Below are 21566 nucleotides of genomic sequence, written 5' to 3' on the forward strand. Positions count from 1 at the left end.
GCCAACTGCACATTTAATTGTTCGTCGTATGTGTATGTTGGAGCTATACATTTTGTATTTGTATGTGTAGAAAAGCAGTAAACCAAACCATTATATTGATAACAAATGTTTAAAGACTTTAAAACATTGTTTTTGCATAATGTACACTTTATTAAATATACATCATATACGTATACATATATATACACATGATTAAACTATTGTATGTTAAGAGCAAGTTTATTAATTGATGAATTGTGTACTGTACATTGTATTCATGAATAAACGTGAAATTGTTGGATATAAAATGCGATTTTCAAATAAAACCAATCAACTACAGATTAAATATTAACATTAAAAGCCAGTTCATCTGCTATTACATTTTAGTCCGCGCATAAAAGTATGCTTTAAAATAGTTTGTAATTTTTTAATAATTTTACGTACCGCCTGAAAGTATGCACCATTTCCTTTTGATTTTCGCTTCTCTCTCGAATGCTGTCGCTCTTCTCTCGCAGATGCAAAATTCTGTGGCAAAGCTTTCTTTCCACTTTCTGTGCCATGGCCATGGCCAACTGAGTCGCCTCTCTTGGCCAAGTTCAGCAGCAGAAGCGTGGCCAGCGAGGTTCATTGTCTGCTTGCTGCGCAGCCCAAGTCTCAGTTGAGTTGCTGCACTTGCCGCGTCGAGTTCTGTTTTAGCGCACGAACAAATCAGCTGGAAAGAAAATAAAACAAAATAAACCCAGTGTGTGTGTGAGTGTGTTGCAGAAGAGGAACTGAAATAAAGCAATATAATTAAGTTGGCCGTTAAGAGCGTGTGGAGTGTGGAGCCAACATGGATTATCGTTTACTTGTGGTATGTTTAAAATTGAACTCAAAAGCAAGTTCGTTGCCTAAGTCTTTTGTTTTGCACCGCTGCCATTCTGTCATTTACTGTTAGCATAAATTCTGGAGCAACGGCCTTCTACTTACACATTGTATATATTATATAGACATGCTAATGAATTAAAGTGACGGTCCAATCGGGTTCACTTCCAAGACATGCCACACAATGTGCACACACGCTTCTCTTCTGTTCTTTTTGTGTGTGTGTGAGTGTGGGATTTTTGCCTGGCGTGGAGCAACTTTCCCGTTACCTAAAACGTATTTAGAACAATTTCACAGCACACACACAAACACACAAACAGCAGTCACATGCATAGACGCACACCAACCAGAACTAGCGACAAATTCTGGCCCCGTTGACCAGCGGTTCTTTGAGTTTATTCATCTTTAAATATAGTCATTAACATTCTTTGGAGTTGCAGTTAGGCCGAGGTTAAAGCGACCCGTTAAAAGCTGCAATTACTTAGCAGCCAGGGAGGAGAAGAAGGAGGAGTAAACAGCAGTTTTAACGCAGTTGCAAATGCCGTTTAAAGTGAAAAGGAAACATCTTCAAATTAACAGAATTTGTCCACATTTCGAAATGCAGAAGAAGAACAAACAAGTTTCACATAACGAGATCGAAATGACAACGACAAATTCACCGAGGCCTTACTCATTAGAATAAACAAAAAGGGAAACAACGACTCGAAATCAAGACACTACTTAAGCGACACCGACACAGAAGACGGTGGCTGACCCAATTTTCGCTTCGTTTCGGTATTCAAATTGTGCTGTGAATCATGTCACGAAAACGAGATGCAAAGCCTCTTGGCACCCGCATCCCAAATATCGAAACTGCTGAGCCATGGCCGAAACAAGCCAAGCACTCTGCGACTGTGTCTAAAAAAATTCCAAAAGTGTGGCTGACTTCTTGGCCTAATTACCATTGGGTGGAGGGAGAGGGAACAAAACAAAAACAATGCGACACGGCAAAGCCGCGTGCTTGTTACGCCCACTTGCCACTTGACCTGAATGCAACGTCATGCTGGAGTCTGTGAAAAATGCGAGAGAATTCGGAAACTTTTGATTTCATTGAATGAGTCGCAGCTGGAGTTCGAGTCAAGTCAAGTGGCGAACAGAATTTCAGGGAAAGTTTTTTTGTGTTTTCGTTGTTATCGTTGTTGTTGTCGTTGTCATTGGTATTTGCTCTTCAAGTGTCCAACAATGAGATTAAGATGCAAAAGTATCGCTTTGCACGCGGTGCCAGTTGAAGTTCCATTTCTTCTTGCTACAATCGTTGCGGTTGTTGGTTGCCTTTTGGGTTGTTTTGCTTGTTTGTGTGTTTATTTTGATGCCTCCAACGGCGCCGCAGGTCAGACAACTTTCGCGCTTTCGCCAAACGAACTGAGAGCAGCGCGTCTGTCTTTGTGCCCATTGGGATGGATGCCAATACCACACACAATTCAGAGACGGAGACAGTCACAATGATATCCATTCATATACGGGCTCGCTGGCAATTAATTTGATTTATGCTGGCGCGTTCTTTATGCACATTAGAAATTACTACAAATAAAAAGCGCTCTTAATTATTGCTAAACTTGTTTTGTTTTGTTTTTGTTTTTCTTTCTTTACCTTTTTTGCCTTTTGCTTTTTAGAAAATACTCAGCTTTTTGCTGCTTGCCCAGTTGTCGGCAACACAGCAACAACAACAGTTGCAGCTACAGAAACAACAATCAGCATCGCAATCGCAGCCAGAATACGGCGAGGAGCCACCAGAGGGATACTATGCTTTTGTCGAGTCACCGAATGCGGTGCCACCGCGTGTTCGTCCACCTCCTTACACATTCGTCAATGCCGACTGCAAGGATGTTGCCGCTGGCAAAAAGTCAGCAGTCTCTGTTCACAATATCTGCGGAGATCTGAACAAAGGACAAATACCCAAGAATCCGCTGGGACAGAATGTACTAGGCGAACCTTATCCTTTGTAAGCACCTCTCAGCTCCACTCCATGCTCAGTTTTCAATCTTTATTTCCCCTCAGCGAGCTGATCCGCAATCAGACACTCAAGTTCCTGTCGAAGACGCTGCCCGTGCTCAAGGCGGACGACACGCTGCCCAAGGTCACACAAATCATTCGCGATGAGCCCGTGGAGCAGCTGGACAACAATAACATCGATCGTCACTATGGCTCGCGAGTCACACGCAGTCTGCCCGATGGTGTGCAGTCCAATGAGTACAGCTACTTCGATCCCGCCCTCGACGAGGAGGAGCAACAACAGCAGAGGCTACAAGAGCAGCGACGAGCTGCCGAGGAACGCAAGCCACGTAAATTCTGCGACGGTGGCGGAGTGTAAGTTCAATTAAATACAACTATGTTTTCTATTCATAAAAAAGAGTAATAACTTTCAGTGTAAGGTATTTTTATGTTTACAACCTTTTTAATTACTTCGATGCTTATCAAGCACACATTTACATACAGTAAATTATTTTATTAGTTTCTGAGAGATTTATAACTATAATTTTTAAATTATTTAGCAATTTATGGTTTGTGGAATTATTTCAAGATCATATTCAGCTTTAAAAGTGTGTGTAATTGAAGAAATGACAGACGTTTAAGCATAGATATATTTTATTATTTTCGAATTATTTCGAAGCATTTTAATTTGTCGAAAAGTAGTTGGTAAAATATTTATATTTTGGATTGTTTAAAGATTTTGGTATTGTGCATAGCTTTTAGATTACAAATTTAAATAGTAAATTTCCGGAATTCATTTTTACGGTTTAGATATATATTTTCATATCTAAAATTTTGACATTGTATTGTATTGTATACTTGCCAAATTATTGTATTTTTTTTAAAAGAAATTATATTCTTTGATTCTGAGTTAGCTTTTTATGATTTTAAAACTACTTAACATTGTCTTTTTAGTTTCTTTATTTTGTGGTAAAAAGTTAACAAAAAAACTTGTATGTTTTGATATATTTTTGTATTTTTGAGAATGAGAAATATTATACTATTTATGATTATTTGATTTTATTTGAAGCTTATGAGCTTAATTTGCGATATATATAATGATTTTTCATTTGTTTGGCAGCTTGTTAGCTTGTGCATCAATTTTGAAGCTTCCATATTTATGTTGATATTTTGTGTGTGTCTTCCAGCTTCTGCACTTTGTATCGCGCCATTCAAGGCGACACCAGTCCCGCCGTCTCCTCAGGTCCAACTGCCGAGCGTCGCGAGGAAGTGGGTCCCATACGCTACGAGGGACCACCAACGCCCTGCCCCGCCAAGGTGGAGTATGCCACACCAGTGTTTGCCAAGAACTATCAGGGTGCCTGGCGCTATGTGGTGCAAATCCCATACGAAGGCTACTTCACCCAGACCGTGGAGGTGACGCGTTGCATCCAGGCACGTTGTCACTACCTCGACGGTGGCTGTTTGTCATCGCCACGCTGGGTCAGCCTGTTGGTGGCTGAGATTTTCTATCCCAATGCTGAGGACACAGTGCCCACGAGCAGCACCACAACTCAGGCGCCATCGGTGCAGGATTTCCAGGCCTATCAGCAATATTTGCAGAAGCGTGCAGGCGTGGCCAATGCTTCAGATGGCACCACAAGTGCTGCGAATGCTGGCAATGCGAATGGAGCTGCCGCTGCGGCTGATACACATTGCGATGGCCACGATGAGTTGGGCTGCTTCCAGGTGCGACTCTATTACGATTGGTTCTTGATACCCGGCTCCTGCAAATGCTGGCGTCCCGATTACTTTGCCAAATATGTGCGCCGAAAGTCTGTGGCCGATTTGTAGATGCATAGATTTGGATTGAATGGATTCTCCTAGTTAGGAACTAAAACTTGTAGCATTTAGAGAAAGAGAAAGAAAGAGTGCGGGCCACAACATGAAATGCTCATTCTAGCGATCCAATTTTGGCGGACTGCGCAGAGTTTGCATTTCTTGGGGGGCAACGATGAATGCAGAAAAACAAATACAAATAAAAATACACACATACAATTACAATTTACACTTATAGTACACAAACATACATACATATATGTATCTTAAAGTAAGCAATTAGCTATCCTTGACTGAATACCAAGCGCATTGAATTTCTACTAATAAATATTTCAGCTATAATTGAACCACTGTCTTGCGTTTATGCTTGGGGATTTTCAGATACAGATTCAGCTAGTCCATGGCACGCGTTCTTGTATTGGTATGCCACTGTGTGTGTGTGTGTGTGAGTGTGTTTGTAAGCCACAACCAAAACCAAAGCGAAAAACCTGTCCCGCCAAGCCAGCAGCGAGTCAGTTTAACCAGTTGAAGTTGGAGTTAGAGTTGGAGGCATGCGTGCGCCACTCGAGTCTCTGCAGTCATCTTAACCAGTCCGTTGGGTTTGGGTGTCGTGTATCGTCGAGTATCGTACGTGTGTGCATGTGTGTGTGCTGTGTTGTTTGTTGTATGCACCACAAAATAATAACACATACTTTTGCACAAGCAGCGCACACAAAGCCTTGGGAGTCGCAACGGCCTCAAAAGGCTGCCTAGAATCGAGTTACAATTCGCGTTGCAACCAAAAATAATAAAAAGCTTCCGCATCAATTGCGGCTACAAGTGAGTGAATTTAATTGTTTCAAAATTGTTTACTTTAACAAACGGAATGCTGCCCAAGTTCGTCGCCTGAGTCTTTCGTTAGCGCTCGCTTAAGAAATGATTTGTTTATGCAAATGATTATTCAAAATATGCATTGAGCACAAACATTTGTTGTGGGCGAAATCTCGTGAAACATTTATTTATGCACACTTTCCATCTTTCGTTTTGCTGAAAATAAACATTCCCTCATCGCAGACGATGCTGTCCAATGGCACCTGCAGCAAAAGTGGCAGCGTCAGTTCGCTGGACGCGTTGCCCAAACAGTTTGTGCTGTCCATGAAAAAGCTGTTCGACATACTCGATGACAAGCATAGCGGCTATGTGCGCTACACGGACATTGAGAAGGGCTGGCAGGATGATGGATCAAAGGGTCTGCCCCAAGGTGTGCTCGATTCACTGCGTCGCGTCACTCCGCCCAGCGGCCTCTTGTCCTTTGAACGCTTCTGCGCTGGCCTCAAGTTGTGTCTGCTGCGCAATCAACAGCAGGCCCAAGAGAAGCTATCAAAGCCACCGCGACCGCCTTCAGCTCCACAGCTGCTTGGCCTGAGCTTGGACACAACACTAACACCATCGGTGGCCCCCACAGCCAAGGTGCGTCCACGTTCGCAGCTAACATTGAGCACGCCACCCTCCCTGAGTCCTGAACTGGAGCGTGATGAGGACTATGGCACCCCAGCGCCGCCACCGCCGAAGCCACCAAGGCAGCCAGCAAGTGCTTCACAACAGACGCCGCCGACATCGTCGCTTGCGAAGGCAGACATACGCAACGCCTTGCAGAACTGGCAGCTGAGTCTGATGCACAGCGAACGCACAACGGTAGCGGATAATTGTGGCAAACAAAAGATTTTGAAGACAGCACGCGAACAATTCGAGCATCGTGGTTCAGCTGATGGCGGCTCATCGTCCGCTTCTGCTACAGATTACGCTTTGGGCGGCTTAAGTCTGGCGCTGCCACCCAAGAAGTCCAGCAAGCGACGCGAGGCACGCAGGCATACGCTGCAACATGGCATTGATTACAACATGCTGAAGCGACTGAAACATCTGGAGGAGCAGCGAGAGCTGTTGCTCTTTGGCTTGGATGGCGTGGAGAAGGCGCGCGACTTTTACATGCAGCAGGTGCTCAATGTGCAGGAGCAGATCAAGTACTTTGGTCGTCTGGGCACAAGATTTGTAAGTAATCTATCTATATTATGACTAAATACCGTAACTGACTGAACTGTCAATACACTATTCAAACAAACATTTCAAAGTTAAATAAGAAGTTAATTCAAAACACAAACTATAGAATCGAAGACATGAACCAAAATTATTTTCAATGCAATGCGAATGAAGCTCTCAGCTGTCTATTAAAGTCGGTCTAATTTCTCACTAACTGAACAATGAACAGCTCAAGTCTCGATAGGAGGCGATACACCACAGTTTGCAACATTTACTAGGGAAATAAGAAGCATATTAGCTAAGACACCAACCACCTGAACAAGTGCTTAAACACATCAACCAGCTGAATCATATTCTCACATGGCGAAGTGTATCAAAATGGCTAACTATATGTCTTCTCTTCTAACTGCTTTGCAGGATCAATGGTCTGAGCTGCAGCAGGAACGCTTAAACTATCAGCGTGGACGTGTGCTGGAAGCAAATCGCAGCTTGGCCATATTAACCGAGACCTGGGAGCACGGTGGCTATCCATTGCACATTAATCTGGCTCTGCCGCGCAAGTCACTGCAGCACTTCAACTACAAGGACAACTATGCAGCCAATGAGGCGGATTTGCTGGCCTGCGAGAAGCAGGCGCTGATGTCCGAACTGTATGAACAGCATCAGCAACAGCAGCAGCAACAACATCAGCAACATCAACAGCAGCAGCAGCACGCGCAGTTTCACAATTTACGCGCCACACGCACGCGAAATCTATCGGATTTTGTGCTTAGTCAGCCATCGCCAGTGAGTCAATCCTCTGCTGGACTTGGAGATGCGGACGTTGTGTACTGAACAAGAGATTACAAGTATTACTAGTTTTTTTTTTTTAATTGTATATTATATTTTGTAATAAATGGCTCAACACAGCTTATTGTTACTTGGGATTGGGATAGCGTTTGAGGTATTTGTTCAACTGTTTGTAGTTGAGATTGTTGCCGGGTTGAACAATGCCCTGATTAACGGTCTTCTTGGCTTCGAATTTCCGATCCATATAGAATTTGTAGCACTGCTGGAATTTAGTAATTTCCTTGCTGCAATATTGCTCCACAAATTCGTTGTCTTTCAAGCAGGCAAAGAGAACGCCCATCTCCTGCAAACACGCTACATCTGCGCCCGAATCCGCTTTTCCGCTCACCGAGTTCTTCAGACGGAGCGGCAGAATTTCCTGGAATGGCACATCCTTTTCGTTCTGTGGTGCACGTCCACGTGCCGCATAAAGTGCTCCTGGTACACGCATCTGCAAGCAGTTTTATTTGTATTGCACTTTTCTTTCAATAAACGCTTAAAAAATAATTACTATTTTATTTTTGTTATGTGTGCTGCAATCAGCTGTTTTCACTGTTACGTCAAACGCGAAATGTGTGAGCATTGTGCGTTTTGCAGCACTGGGTTAGCAAAGTTGGCGTTGCCCAGCACTATCGCTTCGTCAACTCGGAACAAACCATCAAAATTTACATAAATAAAGAGAAAAAAACCAAAAAGAAAAACAATACATATGGTAGAAATTAATAACAATACAAAATATGGATGCCGTTGATGACAACAATAAGCACCAGGCGCCGCATCTAGCCGACTTTGCCGCGGACCGCGAACAACAGCAGATCGACGAGGATGCAGCAACAGCAGCAGTAAACATGAATAACGATGTAAAATACTCAACAACTGCTGCGATTGGCGGCTGGGAACGTCAACTATTTCGCTTTCATCCGTATCACGGCTCCAATATACATCTGGATGACGATGCAACGGTCGCCTTTCGCCGCACCAGCTTTGCCGATGCACTCACATTCTCCGAGCGACCGCTGGTAAGCAACAAAAACACACAAAGCAATCAAGTGGCAATCGATGAGATTGTAAATGTGTGTGTGTGTATCTGTGTGTGTGCTTGCGACTATCTCCTAATGAAGTGCACTCTATATATTAATTGATTCTTGCACTTTTGAAGGCTCCCGGTGATATTTTCCTCGTCGAGATTGAGAAAATCGAACGTGGCTGGTCGGGACACATGCGACTTGGCCTCACAGAGCTAACGCCAAACATAATTGGCATGCGCAGCGAGGGATTGCCGCACTTTGCCCTGCCGGACTTGGCCAATTTGGGTAATAGCTGGATATATCCAATTTCCAAATTTGAGATGAATCAACGCCAAGAGCAATCCGCCCAGGGTGAGAATGTGGAGCCACAACTAAATGAAACACCACAACGTAAGTGCTGTCTAACTAATTCTTAAGTATTATTGGATGCCCGTATATTGTTAACTATTATTCATGGCAGGCAATCTTTTGGGTGATGCGACGCATGTGCGGACACCGCGTGGCTTATTACCAAAGAGACTGCTGCGACCATCGATGGACAATGGCAACTCGGATATACTGTTAACCGATCGAGGCTCACGCATTGGCATCATCTATGTGCCCACGGAGAATGATGCGTCCAAGGCCGAGTTGCATTTTATCATTAATGGTGTGGATAAGGGCCCAGTGTCCAAGGATATTCCACTGAACATGGCACCCTTGTATGTGGTTATCGATGTTTATGGCACAACCAAGCAGATACGCATCATACAGTTGGAGGGCAGTAAGTTTAAATCTTTGAATATATATGCATATAGGTACCATATCTACTATCTCGATTATTACAGTTTTATCCTTACAAAGCGCTTGTCGCAATGTCATTTTGGAGCACATCACAGCGGGCGCTATTACGAGGCTGCCGTTGCCGGAGAGCATTAAGCGTTTCTTGCTCCGACGAGATTAAGGAACAGAGACACCATAAAGCCACACACAGAGACACACACTTTATGTAATAGAGTGCTGTGCATGAGCGTGCGACGTGATAGCCTGTTTACCCATATATACTACTTATATATTTTATACATTGCATTGTGTGTATGGAAGTGAAGTGCCGCCGTTCATTGACTTCCCATTCATTCCCTCGACGTCTCGTTCCATAATGCCGTGTGAAATGTGCGGCATATTCAAAAGTTTTTGGGACAGTGGAAGGCGCTTTGCTCTGTTTTGTCACCTCCCCAGTTGGAGTTGCAAACGAATTTTGTATTTTCTTTCGTTCTGTAGATATAGTTTATAATACTTTTGGTTCCGTGATACCAGTTCTTTATATTTATATTTTATATATATATATATATATCTGTATATGTAGAAAATGTTTGAACGCATCACACATGTATTTTACTCATTGTTGTCGTTGCATTAACGAACAATTTCCTCGACCCCAATCCCAAAACTCACGCAATGCTTTGGCTCAAATGCGTACATACATTAAGATATGTACCAAGTGCTTTCTATGCATTGCTCTCCCAGACCATCTATATAAAACCCCCCTTTCCCTTTTCAAATGGAAAAAGCTACACGAACCGCCCCGCAGAAAACTCCAAACCAAGCACCGCTCTGCCTTTTAGCCGTTTCGGTCTATCCAAGGCAATTTCCGTTTCCGTTATGTACCTTTAAGAATATTGTTGCTAAATGTAAGTTAAGATAAAATTATAATATACATACTATATATATATATATGAATACGACGTAATATTGTAAGGGATAAAGTGTATGTGCATTGTATGTAATAAAGACATAATATAATTAGGATCCAATATATGTAAATCGATACAAAATCAAATCAAATAAAAATACAAAAATAATTAAACAACTTTTTTGTGTTTTGTAAGTCTAAACTTTATTCAAGCACCGCTCAATTGTGTGTATTGTTAGATATTATTTGGAATAGAATGAATACTCTAATACTCTGTGCGTCTCTGTTTCTACTTGGAGCGATTCTCAGCCAACTTGGTCTTGAAGATCGCCTTCAGTTCATCGGCACCTTCCCCGTTGGTGTCTTGGTAGTAGGGCAGCTCAGCCACCTTCTTCAGCCATGCAGTCACTTTGGGAAACTTGAACTCATCGATGGGCGCCACATCATTGACAGATGTCACAGTGGCTATACAACAAAAGTCAGCAATGGTCAGCTCATTGCCGCACAGATAAGTCTGCTCATTGAGGAAACCCTCCAAAATTTCATAGCACTTCTGGATGTAAGCGATTTTATCGATGGAACAATCCGTTGAGCCATGGTAGAGAATGGGTTCGTACAGGAAACGCAGACGGGCAAACAGATGACCCGAGTCCAAGTGCAGACGAGCATCGACATTGGCACGCTTCACCAGATCCTTGGGATAGAGCGACTCATGGTCGGCGCCATACTTGCCCACCAAGTAGGCGCAAATGGCGTGCGAATCTGTGATGGTGACATCGCCATCGATGAGTGTGGGAATCGTGTGCTGTGGATTCATTTTCACAAATTCTGGCGTCAGATGTTCACCTTTCAGTAGGTTAATTGGGCTGCACAGCATCAAGAAATGAAAATTGTCATGTTAATTGGCTTAATGCATTTGAGTGAAGAGTGGGCCGAGGGGGACCTCGGAGGCACATACCGCAGTTCAAGTTCAAGACCAATCGCCTTGGCCGTCAGCAGAACGGCGCGTGAGGGAGGGCTCAAGGTGGCATAGTAGAGAGCTGGCTTCGACATCGTGCTTGGCTATGACAGTAGAAAGCGATGAAAGATATTTATATTAAAATGTATTCGAAATTTTATTTTAAAATTTAAAAAATATGGTACCTTAAACCTAGTTTAAGTTCTCTTTTGCTAGAGCCGTAAATAAAACTATAATTCACTTTAAATGTAATTATAGCTGTTTATATTGTAAGCAAAAGAAAAAATGTTAATATGCACAGAGCATAGCAACTACTCTATTCGTTTTTTTAATTTCATCAATTGTCGTAATTCTTATTTCTTTATTTTATTTACTAAACGGTAGTCAGTTAGGTCTCTTATCCACACCTTAAGCTATTTTCTTGTATACATAAAATTACAAGAATATACATATATGTAAAATTATTATGATGTGTGTGCTACAAAATGTTTGTTAATCCAGTGTCCATCTGTATAGTGAATACCTGTCTTAATTAAACAGTAATAGCTGATAACACGGTGCGAACTGATAAGCGACTATCAACAACAAAGCTATATACATGTCTTTGAGTGTATGGAACTGTGTTCACAACCTGAACAAATCTAAAGAACAGTTTGCCCAACTCGATGTAAGGCAGGTTGTTATCTCTGACCGGCAAACGCCTTTGCACCCACTGCACATTGGGATGAAATGCCTTTATTTTGGCAAAAACCTAAAAAGTTCATGTTAATATATCAATAATGTTGCAATTATTTCAAGCTTAGAAATGTCCCTAGACATCGAAAATATTTTTTTTGAATTTTATTGCGCAGCCTTCGTCTTGCACCAGCTGTTTAAAGTCAGCTGTTCTTGCCACGTTGTGCGTGCAAGCTTGCTGACTAGTAAAATTTCTTAATTTTGGCGTTGTCGTATTTTTAAACAGTTTGACTTATTAAAATACCTTAAATTGGAAAATGTTCTTCATGGTATGTAGAAAATATTTGTATAAGTTTTTAATTATATTTGTTTTTGTGTTGTCATGTTTTTAATGTAAGCATTAGTTTTGTTGGTTCTAACCTTAAAATATTTGTGTTTCGTGGAGCATATCTAGCAAAAAACAACAGACAACAAATAACAACTTATGTGGTAGTATGAGTTATTATGTGTATATTCAGGTAGCATTTAATTAATTTGCGGGAATTTGCGGGGGGGTTAAATATTTCAATAGATACAAGCAAGGTTTCTCTTCGTCGGGGTGACTAACTAAAAATTTGGCTGGATTCAAATCGCAATGTCAAGGCCTCTTTTGACTGGGTAATTCCAAATGATTTTCCGGAAAACGATTTAGAGGTGATTAAAACAAAAAAAAAAAAAAAAAAAAATAAAAACTAAAAAAAAAAAAAAAAAAAAAATAAAAAATAAAAAAATCCGAAATTCACAAATAATATAAGCAGCAAATTCTCCAAGTTTCAAGTTTCTAGCTTTAAAATTACGGTTATGGCCAAAATAAAGGCATTTCATCCCAATGTGCACTGTACTCACACACAAACACACTCACTTATAAGGGAAAGCGACAGAGCGCAGCGCAAGCTAAATAAATTTAATTAGTAGGGGAATAGACAGACTCACAAACTCGTACACACACACACACACGCATACAGAGGCAGCTACTTAGCTAATAGGAAAAATACGGCGAGATCGTGCCTTTTTTCTTTCCACCCCATAACAACAATAACATAAACTTTGCCGGCAAATTGTTTTTGTTTGCGAATATATACATAGTAAGTAAATTGTATGTCTGTGTCATGATTTAGAGGGTACCCCTCTATATATGTTCTTTTTTTTTGCGCATCTAATATAGAGTGTGAATACTTACATAGTATATATTAAAATAACTGCTCGAAGTTCTATTTTATACGACCGCTCGCTGTGAACTCGGGAACGTAACTGAAAATGGAACGAAACGAATTTGTTGCGAGTTGCGACGCTCACTAAATGAAGAGAGCGTCTCGCTGCGCCAAAGCTTAGATCTCAGATCTCTAGTATTAGTGAGCGGCAGTCAGTGAGGGAGAGAAATATAGTGACAGTGTGTTGTAATTCTCTTGTTTTATTCATAGACTTTTGGTACATGTGTAAACGCAACAATAATATTAGCTCAACGTTCACGTTTACGAGAGTATGCGATTAGAATATACATAGATAACTATTAAATATGAAGTAATGAATATATAATACCAGTATTTTGGATTTGCAAAACAATACATCCGCCGAGTATGCACTATGGAATTCAATTGTATGTAAGATACAATGACCATACAATAACTTTTGAGCAAAAACAAAATTTGAAAATAATAATTATTTTACATTTTGGAAATTACTTAAAAGGAGTACAACTTCTTAGTAATTTGTTTAATTTTATAGCAGAATATCGGATATTTGGATATGCCTGTCATTGTTAGAGATTGTTCGATTGTATGCATCATCACATTTATTTGTGTTCGTTTTTTTTGTTTGTTTTGTTTTGTTACTATTTCATTTGTTGTGTTGTATTTCTGTTCTTTTCTGTTTCTCTTTAATTGTCCATCATGCTTCGCTTTAATGCTTCCTCCAGATCGGCGTCGTAACTCTCGGGTTTCGAGTAGTCTGAAGCAAACTTATCCGTTTTCTTGCCTTGCGATAATTCCTTGTTTACTTTACTGGAAACGTTTCCATTATGATGTTTACTTTTATTCGCATTGCTGTCATCGAATGCCTGGCCAAAGTCACTTGAGAAATTGTGCGCATCGAAGGCATCAAATTTAGCAAAATTATTATCCAATGCGGTGGCTGAGTTTGCGGGCTTGTTATTGCTGAAGCTATCGTCAAAGTTATCGTTGAAGGCATCAAAAAGCTTCGACTCCGTTGTTGTCGTTGTCGTTGAGCCGCTGCTGCTCAATGCGAACGCATCGAAAGCTGCTGTCGATGCCTGCAGCTTGGGATTAGTTGATTCGTTGAGTAAGCCTTTGGTTTTGTTATTATCAGTTTTCATCGGGTCCAGTTGGTTGTCATTGAAGTTGTCATTAAATGCATTGAAGAAGGAATCATTGAGTTTATTATTTGCATTTGCATTGTTATTCGATGTCAGTGTTGTTCTGGAGTCTGGCGATGGCGCCGTTAGAGTTAATTCGCTGGCATTCCCAGTTACCGGTTTATCTACCATTACGAAATCATCAAAATCGGCAAATGCATCCAGTGCCAGTTGAGATTGCTTTGGATTCGATGTAGTTGAATGATGCGATGGCGCCGGGCTGGCATTCAAGTTGAAGGCATCGAATTGTTGCAGCAATTCGTTATTGAGCGGAGTGGCTGCCTTGGATTTGGTCTTCGAAGGCAACTCATCTGTAAAGCGAATACAATTATAAAGATATATACAATATTTGTAATTTGAAGTATGTGTGTGACAAACTCTCACCCTCTGAGCTAAAGTCCTCGGAAAAGTTCTTTTTGCTACTTCCCGTAGCTGAAGTGTCTTCATCGGCAAATGGATCTTTAATATTGAATGGATCCTCATAGCGATAATCCTTGAATGGATCATCCTTGAAGTCCGTGGGGCCTTGAACAGCAGCTGCCACTGGCACAGGAGTTGGTGCCTTCTTGTCCACCCCACTGCCGCTGCCAAAGGCATCAAAGAGGCCAGCAGATGGAGCTGTGTCTTGCTGTGTCTGCAGCGGTGTATTGGAACGCGACAAATGTGGATTACTTGCTGTGGCTGCCGTTGCTGATGCGGATGCGGATGTCAATGTCGCTATAGATGATGTCAGTAGCAGAGTGGATGGTGAGTGCAGTGGCTGTGCCTGTGGTTCTGGCTGTGTGGATGACAATGCTGATGTCGTTGTGTTGGTGCTAGCTGCAATACTTGGGCTCTGTCTTAGATTCTTGCTCAGAGGATCGTCAAACAGCGAAAAGCTATCGAGCAGCGTTGAGCTTATCGATGGGATAGGTGTTGTAGTTGTGGTTGTGTTTTGGTTTTTAATTGGAATGTTTTGTAGCTGTGTTGAATTGTTGAAATGAGCCAAGAGAAAATCAAAAAATGTGTGTGAAAGGAATAAAAAAATAAATAAATCAAATTAATTTCAAAGAACTAAAGGAATAAATTATAAATTATATACCAAAGAGTGAGGCAATATAACCAATCACCGTTATCGTTATCTTATAAGGGAAAAGCAAAACAGATTAATTATTAAATGTAGCTTTGTACATACGAAGAAGAAAAAGAGAAGAGTGGGGAGAGCGGGCGGGGGCGGGGCGGCTGTGGGAAAGAGCCCTGCATAAAACAATCATGATATAACCGGATGCGACAAAAATGTTTCTTTATTTTCGTTATGGTTATACTTTGTTTATCATAACTCACTTGTTATATGCGTTATTATTATTATTATTAATATTAATGATGTCGAACATAGATATTTCTTGTTTAATTAATGCAAAAACTTTTGTTCATCAAATATGTGTGTTTCGTTACATTAGTAAGTATGTATGTATGTATGTATGTAATAAACACTAAAATCAATGTACGGGAAGCTTTTTGTTTCGGTATCTGAACAGTTTTCGTGGTATGTATTATTGTTATTAAGTAATTACGAGTTCGCGAATGTCCTTCCTTTCCTCCATTCCGTTTTTCCCTTCATTTAATATTTGATATTCACTTTCATCAAAAAATTCCATAACATACAAATAAATTAATTAATTCGAGATACGCTTTTGTGTGTATTTGTAATAGGGAACTAGATTATTAATCGATCGCCGACTAAACGATTATCGATCGTCAATGAACAATTATCGAGTATCTGTATCTAGGTAAACAAACGTTATTGAATCAATTTCGAATTGTTGCTCCTACTCTCTAGTCGATGGCATCGTGTCTCTCTATATAATGTATTAACAGTTGGATTCATACATATGTTTAGCTCTATGTGAAAAGCAATACAAGTTAAATGTAACTTCCACATTTGGGAAATGATTCAATAAACAGTAAAGCATTCATGGAAGTTACAAAGTCACTGAAATTCGAACTATTTTTACTATAGTTGCATTTTAGTATGACAGTAAGTATATATGTATGTTCGTATGTATGTATATGTGGTCATATTTCTTTTGTTGTATATGTAGATGTATTAGCTTTTTGTGTATAATTGATATAAACATTAGTATCATATGCAGAAACAACAACAATTTGCATTTAAATTCCTTATTTGAGTTTATATTTCATTCTATCATTCATGGGACTAGCTTCACATCTCCTTGGAATGCAATCCAAACTAAAACGATTCAGCGTGGTGCACATAAATACATAATAGTTTTGAAATGCATAATACAATACAAGTATATGTAATGTGATTTGGTCGACGCTTGTGCTCGAAATGATATTATCAATTAATTGAATAATGCTCATAATTATATTTATAATAATTCAAAATATTGCACAACATTTCCAAAAACATGACTTTCATTCTTCTGCTTTATTTTTTTTTTGTGTTTTGTATTTTTGTTTTTCTTTCTCGATTTTGGTTTTTCATCTTTGGACTACATTAAACACGACATAACGTTTTTGTCTGGGGGATTCTTGATAATTCAATTGATTTAAATTTAGTACATTTATCTAATTAGGCATGAAACTGCGAGTATGCTAACGGCCTGTGTGCATTACGATGCCGAATCATCTATGATATATGTTGTGTTTATATTGTAATATATATGTATATGTATGCAATTGAATTTGTACGCTTAAAATTTGTTCTTCTGCTGCTAGGCTCAACTTTCGACTGTGTGTTTTTGTTTTTGAGTGTATTGTGTGTTAGTACCATATCAATATTATATTAAATTAGTCATATTATGTATACACACATACATACATATATATGTATCTGCATATATGTAAGTATGTGCATATATCTATGCATTTATAGAAATATATATGTATGATAATTATTAAGATGTTCACTGAAAATAGAGAATTGCAAGAGATGAAAGCAAATAGTTAGTCTCGTACGGGCAGCATTTAGGGCAAGTGGGAACAAAGACCGCATTTGGCCAAAAACAACAACATCAAGCCAAAAAAATCAAGAGTAAATCAAAAGTTCTACGTACCAAAGGGTATGTGCATGAAACTGGATTGTTTATTTTTGTTTAGTATGTGACTAGAGATTAACACAAGGGTTCAACCAACTACATAACTTAATGGAGGTTAGTGATAATAATTAATAACGATACTACATAATATCGAAAAGTAATAATAATATGTTATCGTTAAGTACTAGTATTGCAAGGCCAAGTTAATGCAAAATTATAAAACTGTACAATCGGTGATACAAAGGTTTAGAATATTGTCATTGCGGAGTGGTCGGTGTGCATGCATTACCACCGATCCCAACGTACATTAAACTTGCTACCAACCTTATTGTCGAAGTCATCAAAATCAGCAAATCCTCCGCCGCCAGCAGCGCTGGAGCCGAAGCCGCTCGATGGCTATTAAAGATGCCGAGCATTAGCAATTGTTTAATCAATTTGTTATCGCATTTCATGATTGCTTACCTGTGATGCACGTGGTGGAGCTGGTCTGGGTGGCGGCACCTTTGATTTCTTTGGCGGCAATGCTGGACTAGGTGACTCTGGTCTGGGCGGTGGACCAGATCGATTTGTATTGGGACTAAGCACCTGACCTTGACCTGTTGGCGCATGCAAAGCCGCAAACGGATCACTGCCGAAATCATCCTTACCAGGCTGCAAAACATATTTAGTATTATATTGTATTAAATGATAGAAAAATCGATTCTAATAAAAACTACCTCAGGCGTTATAGCACTTGGTTTGTTGGCAGCAAATGCATCGGCACCAAATGGATCGCGTGTCGTCTGGCCAAAGCCACTTGCACCACTTTGGCCAAAGGCATCGAAACCGCTGTCAAAGCCGGAACTCATGTTGAAGCTATCATCAAATCCGGTCTTAATGGCAGGCGTGGGCTTGCTGCCCTGTCCACTGAATGGATCATTATCAAAGCCATTGGTTGCCTTATTGGCGGCACCACTGTTGTTCTCATCAAATGGATCGTCTTTAGGTACTTCGACCTCCTTTTCCAGTGTTTTGCGGGCATCATCAAAGTCCGGCTCGATCTTCAGCTGATATTCCGAGACCAGCTCAGCATTTTGATTTTCCATGGCAGCACGACAAATGAGCAGTGCATCAGTCATTTGACGCTGTGTTTCCATCAATTGTGTAACCATCGACCGCACCTATAATATGGGATGGGAAAACACGTCAGAAGAATTCTAATATTTTCTATATTTATTTTAATACGAACCGAACTGATCTGTAACTGTGTGTTTTGCAGATGCTTAGTGAGCTTTGACAACTCATTATTGTTATTATCGTATTCCTTTTGCAGCGCTGACTCTTCATCCTTGAGCTTTTGCAGTTCCGAGCGTTTAGCATTCAGTTCACCTTCCTGCTCGTTGATCGTCTCCTCTTGCTTGTGACACTGATCGCGTATCTTATTGACCTTTAACAAGAGCATAGAAATACAGTTTAATGACATATCATAATCAGAAATATTTAGCACAATTAACAATAAACAAGCAGAACACATAACAAACACATAACGAAACATACAAAACATACTACGGAACAAATGTACAAACAAAATGTGAAGAAAGGATAAAAATAAAACAAACCTGAGCATTGGTGTAGGTTATATCATGACTTACATTGGCCAGCACGGCCAGATTTTGGGTAACCTTATGGTATTGTGATAAGTATTTAAAGTGCATTCACCATTTTAGTATGAGTAATATTTGATATTGAATTGGTAGATATACCAATTGTGGGTTAACAATGGCGAAACATAATAAAGAAAGGGAAATCATATTCAAATTAAACCAATCAGTCAAAATATCATTTTCAAAAAGTAATAGTTAAACGCGAAATGCAAGCAGTTAAGTAAAGGATTAACCGATCATATATAAGAATAACAGTTAAACCCAACAAAAAAAAATAAATGCACGCAAAGCAAGCATTGATCAGTGCATTCAAAGATAACTACTTGAGCCTGCAGATCATCCAAACGTTTCTGTGCCTCGCCACGTTGATTCTCCAATTGCTTTAAAGTTGCCGTCAATGTATCCAATTCGCTCTACAAAGATTGCAAATAAATTTAATCACATATTTTTAAAAATTAATAAAATTTTTATTTTACCTGAAGGCTGCGCACTTCGCCGTTCTTGATACGCACATCGGCCTCTTTTTGTGCAATTTCCGTTTCCAGAGCTCGTCGCTCACGAGCCAGTTCCTCGATTTCCTTGGATATCATTTCCAGTTCCGGGTTCGAATATGTTGGCTTCGGCTCCTGCTGCTGCACATCGACACCAGAGACTATCGCACGCATTGATGGCGGCACCATGTTGGCGGTGAGAACTTGAGGTGGATCCACACCACGTTGCTTACGCTCCACAAGCCACATGGCCAAAGCAAACTGTTCCACAGTCAGCTTACCCGATTGATTGGTATCGCAAAGTGCCCTTTTCGATGGTATGAAAGATGATATTATGTCCGATTTCATTTGGAGCGAAGCGACTTACCAGATATCTGCCAGACTACGCTGTGGTATACCCGATTTAATGAATATGTCTTTCACCTCCAGCCCAGACACTAGCCCATCCTTATCCAAATCAGATTGCCGAAAGATTTCCTCAAAACGCAGCAATTCGCTGGAGCTAACAACCCAATCGGCGTTCGCTGTCACCGATGGCGGTGCTCCAATTGGTATCAGCGGATCAGTTTGTATCAGCGGCTGTGAGCTGACCGCACCCACCGGCGGTATGCGCGTCATGGGCGGCACAGCGACGGGCAACGGCGGTATAGCTGCCGGTGGGGCAATATCTTTGGGAAAATTGGCAACGAAGCCACCATCACCGAATCCCTCGCCACTAGGTGCCCGTGGCATAGCAGCACCATGTCCAGCTGCTGCCACATTTGGTGGCGGTGGCATTGCCGGCTTGGGCGCCTTACGCAGCTCGGGCGGCAGCACACTGGGTACTGTACGCTTCTGGAGTGTCTGATAGACGAGATGCATGGCCACAATAAACTCGTGCTTATCCAAATTGCCATCCTTATCTTGATCGGCCAGATCCCAAATGGTACCCAATATATTCATGGGCAGCTTGGAGTCCATAAGTACACCCTTAACCTTATTGCCCGGCAGCATGCCATTGTGTGGATTCAGCGATTCAAATAGTTGCTCATACTTGAGACGATCAATCACACTAATAGTCCAATCGCCACCAGAGGCTCCGCCTCCAGCTGCAGCAACAGGAGCGACTGGCATGCGAGATGGTATTGCTTTAGGAATATCACCCTGTGTCCATGAAAAACGAAAAAATCAGTTAGGTTGTTGTGTAATCGTTAGCGTTTGCTATGTAACTTACCACTTTTGGTGGTTGCACTGTGTCCATGTAGATGTTGTTCATGTTAGCCACCTGGCCCGCCTGCGACAATGAGACTAGCTTGAGGGCGACAAAGAAACCTGGCTTATCGAGAAATCCCTTGCCATTGGGATCGGATAGATCCCATATACGACTGAGCACCACATCACTGAGACCAGATTTCTTCAAGAACTTGGCCGCCGTCATGGCTTCAATGGCGCCCGTACCCTTTGGGTCAATCTACAACAATTTGCCACAAAAACGCGTAAAAATCAATATTAGGGGGCGGAGCGGGCGGTCGACCGCATTCCTCAATGTTACCTGTTTGTAGTATGCCTCATAGATGAGATTGTGCTTGCCGCACACTCGAACAAAATCCAAATTCATGCTTCCTCCGTTTGTTGTGTCGCCTATGTCGCGTAGTGCAAATGCAAAAAAGAGTCAGTCTCGTCTCAGCCAGCAAATGACTCGTCGTAAGCAAGCGTAAGCTCTGTTATCACTATCACACAAAATCGATTTTTTTCTACTCTCTTATTGGTGGAGTGGCGTGTGATGATGAGAGAGGCAAGGGCGGAACTCGCTTGTCGTAGCAAGCGTTTTAATTTGTGGCTTTTTGTCCACCCACCGATAAAATTCACAAGTGCCGCGAGTTGCACACGTACTTTGTACGTTCTTTAATTATTGTTATAGTTTTGCAGTGCAGCACATTACGGCTGGGAATTTAATTACACTCACGAAATTTTAATTTGGTTTTGCCTTTTTCAGCATCGGCCTCTAACTAGTGTTGTGCAATGTGACAATTACTCTACGCTGCTTGTTTATCAGCACTGCGGCAGGGCTGCGTGCTCACAGTTTGAGAATAATTGGATTTCCGAGTTTACAATATACCGCCCATGCAAGTTTTAAATGTGTTCGTTGGAGTACAAAAATTATTTAAATTAATTATCTTTATTATTAGGAAA

General features: G+C 40.9%; 6 protein-coding genes across 8 annotated transcripts; 3 read left to right on the plus strand and 3 right to left on the minus strand.

Annotated features, from left to right (window-relative positions):
* The first annotated feature begins 637 nt into the window (after positions 1 to 637).
* On the plus strand, positions 638 to 4979 carry LOC133841156 (uncharacterized). The gene is made up of 4 exons (XM_062273461.1): positions 638 to 832; positions 2496 to 2824; positions 2881 to 3189; positions 4002 to 4979. Exons 1-4 carry the CDS (start codon positions 812 to 814, stop codon positions 4645 to 4647), a joined length of 1305 nt encoding a protein of 434 aa, XP_062129445.1. The 5' UTR covers positions 638 to 811; the 3' UTR covers positions 4648 to 4979.
* A 199-nt stretch (positions 4980 to 5178) lies between these two features.
* On the plus strand, positions 5179 to 7557 carry LOC133841155 (suppressor APC domain-containing protein 2). Its single transcript, XM_062273460.1, has 3 exons — positions 5179 to 5451; positions 5686 to 6660; positions 7066 to 7557. The coding sequence occupies exons 2-3, from the start codon at positions 5689 to 5691 to the stop codon at positions 7480 to 7482; spliced, it is 1389 nt and encodes a 462-aa protein (XP_062129444.1). The 5' UTR covers positions 5179 to 5451; positions 5686 to 5688; the 3' UTR covers positions 7483 to 7557.
* On the minus strand, positions 7452 to 8124 carry LOC133841160 (uncharacterized). The gene is made up of 2 exons (XM_062273464.1): positions 7988 to 8124; positions 7452 to 7927 (listed from the first exon to the last, which is right to left on the minus strand). Exons 1-2 carry the CDS (start codon positions 8057 to 8059, stop codon positions 7565 to 7567), a joined length of 435 nt encoding a protein of 144 aa, XP_062129448.1. The 5' UTR covers positions 8060 to 8124; the 3' UTR covers positions 7452 to 7564.
* An 89-nt stretch (positions 8125 to 8213) lies between these two features.
* LOC133841157 (neuralized-like protein 2) lies at positions 8214 to 11239 on the plus strand. The gene is made up of 4 exons (XM_062273462.1): positions 8214 to 8495; positions 8636 to 8894; positions 8965 to 9267; positions 9332 to 11239. Exons 1-4 carry the CDS (start codon positions 8214 to 8216, stop codon positions 9445 to 9447), a joined length of 960 nt encoding a protein of 319 aa, XP_062129446.1. The 3' UTR covers positions 9448 to 11239.
* Positions 10355 to 11257, minus strand: LOC133841159 (glutathione S-transferase 1). Its single transcript, XM_062273463.1, has 2 exons — positions 11135 to 11257; positions 10355 to 11042 (listed from the first exon to the last, which is right to left on the minus strand). Exons 1-2 carry the CDS (start codon positions 11227 to 11229, stop codon positions 10466 to 10468), a joined length of 672 nt encoding a protein of 223 aa, XP_062129447.1. The 5' UTR covers positions 11230 to 11257; the 3' UTR covers positions 10355 to 10465.
* Positions 11258 to 13603: 2346 nt separating this feature from the next.
* Positions 13604 to 21379, minus strand: LOC133844905 (epidermal growth factor receptor substrate 15-like 1). 3 transcript variants are annotated; one of them, XM_062279193.1, is made up of 12 exons: positions 20926 to 21379; positions 20608 to 20844; positions 19762 to 20537; positions 19380 to 19701; positions 19227 to 19316; positions 18859 to 18921; positions 18489 to 18686; positions 17977 to 18420; positions 17723 to 17911; positions 17585 to 17656; positions 14604 to 15180; positions 13604 to 14530 (listed from the first exon to the last, which is right to left on the minus strand). In XM_062279193.1, exons 1-12 carry the CDS (start codon positions 20989 to 20991, stop codon positions 13725 to 13727), a joined length of 3840 nt encoding a protein of 1279 aa, XP_062135177.1. In that variant the 5' UTR covers positions 20992 to 21379; the 3' UTR covers positions 13604 to 13724. The 3 variants fall into 3 exon arrangements, with proteins under 3 accessions (XP_062135177.1, XP_062135178.1, XP_062135179.1); XM_062279194.1 differs by lacking the exon at positions 18859 to 18921; XM_062279195.1 differs by lacking the exons at positions 13604 to 14530; positions 14604 to 15180 and adding an exon at positions 15375 to 17131 and having other exon boundaries at positions 20926 to 21378.
* Positions 21380 to 21566: the final 187 nt, after the last annotated feature.

Source organism: Drosophila sulfurigaster, chromosome 3 (assembly GCF_023558435.1).
Source record: "Drosophila sulfurigaster albostrigata strain 15112-1811.04 chromosome 3, ASM2355843v2, whole genome shotgun sequence".
Classification (NCBI taxonomy): Eukaryota; Metazoa; Arthropoda; class Insecta; order Diptera; family Drosophilidae; genus Drosophila; species Drosophila sulfurigaster.